Source organism: Chaetodon trifascialis, chromosome 23, assembly GCF_039877785.1.
Source record: "Chaetodon trifascialis isolate fChaTrf1 chromosome 23, fChaTrf1.hap1, whole genome shotgun sequence".
Lineage (NCBI taxonomy): Eukaryota > Metazoa > Chordata > Actinopteri > Chaetodontiformes > Chaetodontidae > Chaetodon > Chaetodon trifascialis.
The window spans coordinates 3927052-3938254 of NC_092078.1; the positions used below are offsets into that span (position 1 = coordinate 3927052).

General features: G+C 40.3%; 1 protein-coding gene across 1 annotated transcript; it reads right to left on the bottom strand.

Moving 5' to 3' along the window:
* Positions 1–7786: 7786 nt before the first annotated feature.
* On the bottom strand, positions 7787–10283 carry leap2 (liver-expressed antimicrobial peptide 2). The gene is made up of 3 exons (XM_070993439.1): positions 9992–10283; positions 9117–9295; positions 7787–8076 (listed from the first exon to the last, which is right to left on the bottom strand). The coding sequence occupies exons 1-3, from the start codon at positions 10067–10069 to the stop codon at positions 8022–8024; spliced, it is 312 nt and encodes a 103-aa protein (XP_070849540.1). The 5' UTR covers positions 10070–10283; the 3' UTR covers positions 7787–8021.
* Positions 10284–11203: the final 920 nt, after the last annotated feature.

The following is an 11203-nucleotide window of genomic DNA, read 5'->3' on the forward strand; positions in this document are numbered from 1 at the left end:
ATCTTTTCTATTTTGTTGATTGATGTGTAACTGATACTGTTTTTCTAAATAACTGTCGAGCAGTTTTCCCCATTTTTTGACATTTTTTGAAAAAAAAAAAAGAAAAAAGATAATCATCAGTTGCAGAGGTACATGGGGTATTTAATCAGTCAGTGAATAAACATATTTAGCATGAGCATTTAAACATTTAAACATCCCTTTTTGGCAGAGGCTGGCCGTGGTTCTCCAGGTGGTTCTTCATCACAGCTGGGACTCATCACAATCAAGCACAGCATAAAGACTGTGGACTGCAGAGGACTCTTTGCCAGATTGTTTCTGCAGCTCAGTGGTAGTTTGCTTTACTAGTACAAGTAGAAGTTCATATTTAATCTTTGTCTCTCTCTTGGAATACTGTTTCCCATAGGACCCCACTCTGCAGCTGGTTAGGGATTATTTTAGATTAAGGTTAAGTTTAGATAACAGCAAGCAAGCTCACAACCCAGCCTAGATGTGCATGTCTGTGTTTCTGTGTTTAAAAAGCAAGAAGCAACAGCAGCTGATATAGATTTACTCCAACATTGTTGCTGCTCTGGCTACACAGGCTAATGAGCTACAGCTTGGTAGCAGTTCAGTTGTGAGCTTGCTTGCTGAACACTGGTGCCTCATCAGGGACTTTTTTTTCCCCCTGCTTTTTCAGTTTTAGTTTTCCATCATTTCAGCTGTGTGTTATGCATATGGCAAGAATTTTGGTGGGGGTGTGAATTTTTTTGTTGAATTTAGAAATTTCAACCTCAGCTCCTATGACAAGTCTATAATAAACTCTGTACACAAAATAGTGTAATTCAGCACATTGATGACACAATGGCCCCATTAAAACTGAAAATTTTGATCCCACAGCATGAAATCATGCACTCTGTTAAATGAGGCTTTCAGGAGCTCTGGATTCAAATTGTAATTTTTAGTATTTTCCACCAGATGATGCCATTTTACCAAGTTTGGCACATACAGAAAATACATCCTATTTTCCTGTTTTGCTGTAGGGGCACTGTTGCTGTATAATGGAACCAATAAAACATATGGTTGCACTTGGCAAAATGTGTGTGTGTTGATATGGAGCATCTTGCTTTAGCAGAAACTGAACCCATTTTTGGACCACATGGATCCGTACCTGAACTTCAGCAGAACTCGTCCAGGCAGGAGGCCGGGGTCTGACCTGAGCCCTCTGGACCTGCAGTAGAAATATCCATTAACAGATATTCAAGATAGAATAATATATAATAACCATTCCATCATCCCTGTCTTCATTAATCAGTGTTTGAGTTGTTTTAAGTTACTAAGATATTCCTAGTTTGGAAGCTCAGCTGCTTTGAACTTTCCTTTTTTAATTGCTTGACACAAACTGTGGCTTCAGTGTGAACATGTGTTGTTTCACATTGTGAACTTGCACCATTTTATAACTGAAGCTCCAGTATTCTCTGAGCTCCACTTAAGCACTGTAACGTTTGAGCAAAATGCTAACATCAGCATGCTAACAGCTCACTGTGCTAATGATAACATGCTCATATTTAGCAGGTATAAGGTCTACCATGCTCACAATCTTAGTTTAGCACATAACATTTGTTAGCTTGTACATAGCGTTTGGTAGCTAGAACATAGCATTGGACAGTTAGCACAGAACAATTGTTAGCTAGCACATACCTTTATTTACCTTTATTTAGACTCAAGTCCATTAAGAAAGACAAACAAACATACAACCCATATTTAAAAAAGACAGTCATACCAGTGTTTCCACATAGCACTGGATAGTTAGCACATAACATTTGCTAGCTGGTACATTGGTTAGTTAGCACAGAACAATTGTTAGCGAGCACATAGCATTGGATAGTTAGCACAAAACATTTGTTAGCTGGCACATAACATTGGTTAGTTAGCACAGAATAATTGTTAGCTAGCACATAACATTGGTTAGTTAGCACAGAACAATTGTTAGCTAGCACATAACATATGCCAGCTAGCATATAACATTTGTTACATAACAGTTTGCACTAAATACAAAGTACAGCTGTGTCAAGTAGGAAGTTAATTAGTTTTGCTGGTTTTTAGTGAACAAAAATTTGGACAAATTACAGTATTTATCCAACTGAAGCTATTCATTCAAGAGCTAACATGGCTAAAAGATATCAGTATAATTTCTTGAGAAATAATGAAGCAGGATCCAGGTTTAATGTAAAATCAGTTTATACAAATAAAGCAGTCAGGAAAAGTTAAGATATATCATGTTGAACCTTGAAACGTGGTGTTTAGTAGTTCAAAGTTTACTGCTGTTAAACAGACAAAAATACATGACCTGGGTTATATACATCTGAGAAAGCAAACAGACAGGAATAAACAGCGGCTCTGTGCGGGCCTGAAAATATCGACTGCTGGCACTGAACATTATGTGAACACATGCACACGTGTCATCATCGAACTGCTGCATTGAAATAATCATCCTGATTAATGTTTCATCTGCCTGATCTGATAAAGTTAAACGACAATAAAAAGCCTTAAAATGGTCGAAATGTGAAACACATGACGCAGTTTGCAGCAGTCAGCAGAACATAAAACAGTGTCGTAAATCTACCAAAACCAAGAGGATTTCTCAAGAGTCATGTGAAACACTGGCCTGTGGGCACAGCTTTTATCTACACATCTTTTTCCTCTTATTTTATTTTGAACAGTCAGCCATTGAGCCTGCACAGTAACTTATGTGATCAATAAGATGCGTTTGAAGTCTGCTTCCAAAACACATGATGATAACTGGATGATACGGAAGCCCCGGGGGGCAAATCATTGATGAGACACATTTTCTAAATCTGATCTGATTTATCTTTCTCTCCTGTGTTTGTGACTTAAGAACAAGTGGAAAAGAAAGTTGTTTTTTTTTTTTTTTAATTTCTACATGCATTTTAAACACAACCTGCATAAATTCCAGCCAGAAGAGATGCATGACAGTAATATTACATAACTTTCTCGTGCATAATATATGTACCTGCACCTTTAAACAACCGTGGTGCCTTCACAGACCTTTTCCACCTTTTCAGGCCAACCAAATACAACCGAGCCATCATAACGTTGGCGTCTTCCTGCTATGATAGGTAAAAAAATGATTGTACAAAAGGTCTATTCTGGGGACTTTACACTCATATTTAAGGAGCAACGTTGTGTCCAGTAAGAGGAAACTGTAGCCTGCAGCTTCACTCCAGTCAGATGGAGCTCTGGAGGAGACTGTGAACCCAAACTGAGGACAGAAGGTACGAGAAAACCAAACTAAAAGCCCAGTTCCCAAAACAGACATGAAAGCAGAGGAAAGGTCGAGCTGTTTCATAATGGAGTTTAGATGAACTCAGCACGAAGCTCCAAGCAAGCCTACCTGCCTGCGTCTGCCTCACCACACCCGACAACACGAACACGCCACACACGTCTTAAAAAAACCAGCACACACTTTCGCACGCAGTGAAACGTGGTGGCGAGCTGGCTCGCACAGCTTGTGTGAAGAACACTGTGTGCGACGCAGCGAGTGCCAGATGACTCCTGCCCAGACAGCGTTTGATGGATGGACATGTGGAGGACGCAGCCAAGTCTGACATCAGGCCACAGGACCGTGGACTTTTCACAATATGTCACGAAGGAACAGTAAACACATTTTTAAATAAATATTGAGTGGACAGCGGGCGATGGTATTGGTACTACTTATTTACTTGTAGTGATTTCACACCTTTCCTGCACACGGTCTGCCAGTGCTAACCAAACATAAACTGAGCAGTAGTCCACCGTTGTTGTTGTCTCACATGCATGCTCATTACATGAAGCAAAAATGGGTACGCATGATGTTTCCTCTGTTTCCTTGTCCAAAACACTGTTTGTGAACAAGATGCTCAAACACGGAGGAAAATGTTCGTATTGCCAAATATCCACAAACATGTGATCAAGGTATGAGGTACGAAGTGCAGATGCTTGGGTGGTTACGCTTCAGGCTGTATGATTCACCCAGGGTCAGGTCGCAGTGGCATCAGGCTACACAAGGTAGTCCAGACTTGATGGGACCTGAACTCCAGACCTCTGCATGACATGGCTCTGGGACCATCAGTGCAACTGACCAATCACGTCGTTGTGATGTCGAAGCTTTGCGACTCAGGAAAAGACACACATGGGAGCGATTATTCTTTCTAAATGTGGTTAATGTTGTGAAAGGGCTTATTTGAATCCAGACATGTTTGGCCAATTTATCATCTTCATCTTTAATTTAATATTTTTTAGTTAATACAAAATATCTAAAAAAATAAATAACTGAAATTTTCAACTATATCGTGGTTGAGTTTGTCTCAGCGCTGACAGGAAATCCCAGACATGTCTGCAGATGCAGACACGTGCATGCACACTGAACACACACACACGTTTCTGATGACTCTGCACATTCTCGTGGAAAACTCCTTCAGGAGACAAAATTCTTCTCGCATTCATACGATTCCCAGCCCTCTCTCAGTTTGCTGCACTCGCACACTTGGCTCGTCCCTGCTGTTGTGAAAGACTGGACAACAGCTGTTTGACTTTTGAACACCAACAGCTGATTCAGTGTCCTGCTAGCGCATGAAAAATGCAAAACTCTGAGTGTTAAAGAGGATGAGTCAGAGTGCATGAGTCAGAGGAGGCTCTGCAGCGTGATGGGCTGCAGAATGAGTCGCAGGAGTTTCAGGTTAGTGTCGGCGTTGGCTGCAACCAAACAGGAAGCAGTGGTGGAGGATGCATACACACAGCTAGGTTAGTGCAGGGGATACCAATCTAGGAGTCGGACACTTCAGGGGGGCCATAAAATGGTTAAAGGCAGATGAAAGATGAAAACCAAGCGTGCTCGACAAATTTGTATTTTGGGACAGAACAGATAATTTCGCCTCTTTGGTCAACGGATGGTTATTTCAGTAAGATCGTGTGAGAAGATTAGAGGGGAAATGTGTCATTGGTGGAGCAACTCATGAACGTCAAATGTGACAAGAGGGCCCCAACGTCGCTCTGCTTTGTTGTTACAAGCCAAGTAGCATAAAATGGAAATGCTCAAGTAAAGTACCTGAAAACTCTCAAGTTGAGTAAATCTACTTTCCAGCACTGAGAAGGAATCAACAACATTCATTCAGACATCATGTGAACATCCAGGAGAGATCTGATGAGCATACTGACACAAGAAAAGGGACGGGGACGTCCTGTGAGCTCTTTGAGGGGGATTAAGGAAGGGGAGAACAGGACCGGCGGAGGTGTTTGTGGCATCAAAAGTTCAGGAGCAGGCATGGCGTGTGAATCTGAGTGTGCCTTGAAAAAGTTTAAACACTAAAGATAACTTCTCTCCTGCCGAGGGGTCACGTTGATAGAAGAGCACGGGAACATTCAGAAGTCAATAAATGAATTCAGATTAAAGTTTAATCACACAGCCCCAGATCCCAGCGTGGTCCTGCAGCACGTCGACAGCGTGGAGTTTCTTTGGGTTTGTTTTACTGATGAATGATTAGCTCGAGAATCATTCACTTTGTTCTTTTATTGAACTCTTGTTCTCATTGCGTTCTTGTAATGTTTTCCTCTCCATATGGAAACATATGGGAGAATGGGCGAAGGATGGAGGCAACTTATGACTTATTTTGTACATCTTGTCATTAGAAATAAATAATAGAACTTAATGACGTGGAAACATAATGATCATGAGAGACAGAAGTCATAAAGTTAAGAATCAAATAGATTCTGTAAACATTAATAATCTAAATAGCTGTTGATATTCACTATGTGTATTAATCCGCAGCTGAAAATAGTCCCTAATAAATGCAATTTCCACTGGTTTTAGTAATATTTGTTAAGAATTACATATATACGTATAAATAAACACGGATTAACGCATGATCAAATGTAGATTTTGCTCTTTTCATGAGATTAGGCCATTTCCTGCTGCTTTACAGGTATTACTTTCAAAAAGTTTGTCACATACTTGCAATTATAAACTGTTTCTCTCAGGTCAGAAGTCTGAACATTCAAGCAGCAAGTAATGAAAATGTTTAGTATTATTATTATTATTATTATTATCATTATTGTTAAAATCAGTTTAAAAAAATCATCTTGATGCATTCAGTTCCTATTTTCTGAATGTTTATTCCACTTTTTCTCCAGCCCTCTACATGTAGGTAATACAGTACATACAGTAGACAGTACACAGTACAAAGATAATTTGGGTTTAAAAGTGCAGTCCTACTCAAACATGCTGAGTGTACAAAATATCAGCAGCCACCTGCTCTGTGCATGAAGTAAACTATGCAGGTGAGTCCAAGCGAAATCCGCCATCGCTTGCGGAGATGGATGTGCAAAAAAAAAAAAAATAGCTGGTTTGCATGAATCTCTGCCTAATATTTGTACGCTGAGCCAGCATGTTTGTTCAGTTTGTTACTGGTTACAGATTTAAGATTGAGCAAGTAAAAAGCTCAAAAACAGTCCAGCCAGGGTGATTGATTAATCTAAAACAAACCAGTAAAATATCATGAACAAATATATATTAAAAAAACAAAAGGATGGAAATGGATTTCGACAAAAGATAAAATAAATAAAATATCAGGGAATCACTGCGTTGCACCAAATCTGCATGCATGCATTAGCTACATTATGATTAATGTCGTCTCTTTGCTGTTCGATGGTCGTGAACGCAGCAGAGGAATTTGTGCTGTAACTAACTGGACATTCGACAAGAAGCTGTGCAGACTTTAAACATAACTTTAAAAAGAATAAAACTGAAAACACCAAGGTGTTGAAATGAGCCCTGCTTCAGTATTTTGTAACCTCTGCTCCTTTTCTTTGCTTTATTTTCTCCTTCCTGTCCTGATTTCTTGGCTTTTTTTCCCTTTTTCCTACTTTGCTTTATTTCCTCTCCTCTGCCTAGTCAACTGTTATCCCAGTTTAAATTATGTTTGGGTGCTTTGTTGAAGGGGAAAAGTGTGTTTTCTCGTTTCTGAGGCTTGTTGATTCACACCAGAAGTCAAAACACACCGTCTTCTGTACGTTCCCAAGTTGCAAGTGGCATTCAAAAGTCAGCTACAACATTTGCTGCTTCAGACTTGGTTTAAAAGAACAGATTCGTTGCTGTAACGCTTGGGGCGAGGGGGAATCATACGTTTCCAAATAGCACATTATCAGAGGAATGATTAGACTCTCAAGGACGCATTTGAGAGATAACTTATCACACACAGACGTGATTACAAAACCGGGATAAATGTAAAGGTCAGGAGTTTTTAGGAGGCTCTCGCTGCTCCATCCGGAATTATTGTTAGAATAAAAAATATTTGTCATTCCTTCCTGAAGTGGCCTGATATTTCAGCCCTGAGGACATTTCTGTGTCTGCTTTGGCCTCTAAAATCGCAGTTATTTTAAAAATGCATTAATAATAGTTGTTTGAGTGTCTGGTTTAAGACGCCATGATATCAGTGAAACTTTTTATTGGTTGACGCCAGTGAAACCGTGTTATCAAACTATGCAGACACCAGACTTTTATTGTTTGTGGAGGTAACTGCTAACACTAACTGAACTTCTGAGATTAAAAAAATTGTCTTTTGGTTTCATTTTGAATCTCAACTTTGAGAGATTTTGATCCTTAGCACTGGAAAACTAGTATTTTTAACTGTTTTCACCATCACCAAAACTAATAAATTCAGGTCATCACATTATTACCTATCGTGGAAAACGCATGCTGAATGACTCCCTCTTTACGTCCACCTCTTACCATCTCAATTTAAGTGATATTTCTAATTTCTTTTTCATTTTTGAAACGTATAAAGTGGAGCAGTGATTCCCTCTGGCATGCCTTTTGTTGGATATAACTACCTGTTTAGATATTATCAGAAACATATTGGCACATATAAATATAAAACCAATTCTAAAAAAGCCTGGATAAGTGCATATCCTCAGTTTCGAGAACCCCTCATGAGGATTTTGGCTGTACACTCGCTGGCTGTAAACACGCGGGTTGCGTCTGGCGATGTCTAGTAGTTCACAGTCTCTGAGGGGGCTCGTTGGCTGGTGGAGCAGTGTCCCGCCCTGCAGGGATGACCAGAGAGGAAGAACGAGTAAGAAAGGTCAGCGAGACGAGCTCTGTGACGTCCCAACAGGTTTTCATCGGTACAATTCATTAACTGCAGTGCAATACAGTGTAAAATGTATCTGCAGGCAAGCAAACAGTTTAACAAAAAGCATTTCCAATATCACATTTGTAAATGAATAATACATAACTGGAACTACATTCCTTGTAATTTGTGCCAGATTACACATTTTAATTATAAATTTTCACAACAAATTATCTTCGGATTTTTAGGAAATTAGATCCAAAAATACAGCTGCAGGATACTTTAGCATAACGCAACATTTGATACATTTGCCAAATGTGTTTAAGTGAATAAAACCCAAAGTTTCATGAATATATTATGAAGCCTAACTTTTTCACGCACACTGCATCTGGAAGATTAAATGCCCAGAGTTAAAATTTGGATTTAGCAAATTTCTGATTAGCTTACTTGTAGCCTCTTCCAGTGCTTTTGCTAAATATGTTTCTGCATTGCAACGTTACAATCGCTTCTATCAGGCTGATAAGATAATTTTTGGATATAAAACCAAATGACAGTACAACAAAAGAGTTAAAACATATGTTCAATAGTAGCTTCTTAACAGGATGCATTAGCTAGTATGCTGACCTGCAAATCTTGCTAGTGATGCTAGCTTGATGAATAATTATTAGCAAAAAAACATCATTTTATGATTTAGCGTGATGATATTTTCACAAAGAGGACGTGACTGTCAAAGTGAAATGGTTAGAACGCTTAACAAACTGCAGTTTTTACGGTGATTACGAGGTGTTTTTAGCTAACCTGATTCGGACTCAAATTGCATTGATTAGCTGTGATGCAGTTGTTACTTTAGAGATGACTTCATTTTCACTGACAAAAAACAGATTTAGCTTGTTTTTTAATATTTACTGAAGCTTCTTACAACAATGATTTTGCTCCAGCTTCAGTTCAATTCCCTATAATTGTGGCTGCTGATTCTCCAGTGGGATATTTTGTATGTTTTTTCTGTCCGGGTACCTGCACAGTCCTGTGGAGCATTCATAGTTGTTCTGGCAGTAAGCTCCAAACGGTTTACTGTTCATGATCCTCCACAGCGGCGTCATCCGAGCTATCCTCCTCAGGGCGTGGACCCCGCTGGAATCCGGCCTCTGGTCCGAGCCGGACTGGACCTGCGGGACCAGTGGACCTGCACACACCTGGTAACCAGACGGACTGTTTATTCAAAATGAACCGAACCAGAATAGGAAAACCAGGCAGTTTAAATTATCATTGATTTATTCTCATAATTCTCAGTCAACTGTAGAAGTCGAGTGTTAGCTGAATCAAAGAGGTGGAATAACGAATTTCAGGCACATTAGGCCTTTTATTATAGACTTATTGTGTTTTAACAGTGTAAATTTAGATGCATTTAGATGTAAGTCAACTATCCGACTTCACTGCAAAACATGCAAGTTAGCAGAACAAATCAATATTAGCATTGCACTTATCAGCTTTTCCAGAGCTTTCTACCACATCATCATCACAAAGTGGACCCTGAGTTAAGATTATTCTGTCAAACTACTATTTCAGGAGGAGTTTTTACACTCAAAAATCAGCATTTTTTTTAATCTTTCAGCAAACTGTAAATGTACTTTAATAGAGCATTTATATTGGTGGTTTGCAATCGTACATTTGTAGTTCTAGGTCTCGAACATGATGAGATACCCAAATTAAACTGTTCACTATTTTTACAGTGCAAAGCATGTGTTTATAATTTTTTTTTTTTTTTTAAAAAGACCGAACTCAGATTCATGCTAACAAAAGAGACATAAACCCTTCCTTTGATTTAACACCGGGCAAGTTGATCTGGATTTCGTGGCCACAGCTACTTCAAATCAGGACAATCCACTCACCTGCTGAGCCAGCACGAGCAGCACAACGCACAGTGCCACTGCTGCTTTCCTTTGGCTGAAGAAGACTCTCTCCGGCATCTTCACGGTAGTTTGCCAGTAAGGTTGATATCTTCTTAGCGACCTTTGGCCCTTCAGGCTCGAGCAAGCTCTAGACCAGCGAGGTTCCCTGATCTCTGAGGCTTTCTGGTGGACTGAACCAGCTCAGTCTACTATTCTGGGCGAGTCTGGAGGCTGTGTGGAGCTCAGGTTCAGTCAGGTTTTCATTAGAGGCAGGGTTGCTGGAAGTCTCCTCAAGTCAGCCTGACTGAGCGAACTCAGCCGTGATACCGGCCCTCCTTTATATAGCCAGGCCATGATCCCAGGAGAGAGAGGGAGGGAGAGAGAGTCACAGTCCACGCTGAGTCGCCCACCCCTTTCTTTATCTCTCTTTTCTGGCCCAAATGTGACATTCAGTTTTCACCAGACATTTCCTCAAACCAGGTCATCCAGCTCTTCGTGGTCTTTCTCTCTTTTACGTCTGGGCTGGATGTGCCGAGAACGTGAGCCCAGGTGGACTCGGCCGCCGCACACGTGATCGTAACATAAAGGAACGGCAATAGAGAGACGCGATGGGGTGAAAAGGGTTTAAAGAGACAAAGAGGTCACTGGATATATATGTGTGTGTCAATGCCCACGGTGTGTGAATGAACTTGCAGGAAGATAAGGCCTTATCTATCTGCAGAGTCTGTGTGCTGCAGGGTATCTTTGACTACCGATGCCCTCGAGCTGATGCAATATTACAGTCCCACTTATACAATGAAATGGAGAACGGGAAGCCACCAGGTGTGGTTTACATAAGCAGGTATACTGTACACACGACCACGGCACGTGACCTATGTGTGTGCTCCATATATGAGGCTATAGAACTTCCTCAAGACTGAAGGCAAAGCATGCCTGTGAAATGCATAGCTACTGATGTTTCATTTGACTTGTGCAGATATTTGGCTAAAACCCAGAGAAATATGTCATTTTATTCAAGGTAGCGCGTTTCATTGGTCGCCTGTCAGTGCTGTCAAATCCCCTTTACCTGCTTTAACGATATAACATCTGCGGAAACACCGGATGACACGTCAGAGAGTGAGGAAGGAAGTCCATGAATGTGACTCAACAAAAATTGAATAAAACTTGATTCCCTGAAGATTTCTGCCTGAGTCACATCACCTTAATTTACAA

What these genes read in the sequence shown, in the direction of transcription:
- leap2 (XM_070993439.1), bottom strand. Translation starts at nt 10,069, where the DNA reads ATGCCGGAGAGAGTCTTCTTCAGCCAAAGGAAAGCAGCAGTGGCACTG. An exon ending in TGCTCGTGCTGGCTCAGCAG is followed by an intron (nt 9,296 to 9,991) that starts GTGAGTGGATTG and finishes TCTGGTTACCAG; the next exon opens with GTGTGTGCAGGTCCACTGGT. An exon ending in TGCTCCACAGGACTGTGCAG is followed by an intron (nt 8,077 to 9,116) that starts GTACCCGGACAG and finishes TCATCCCTGCAG; the next exon opens with GGCGGGACACTGCTCCACCA.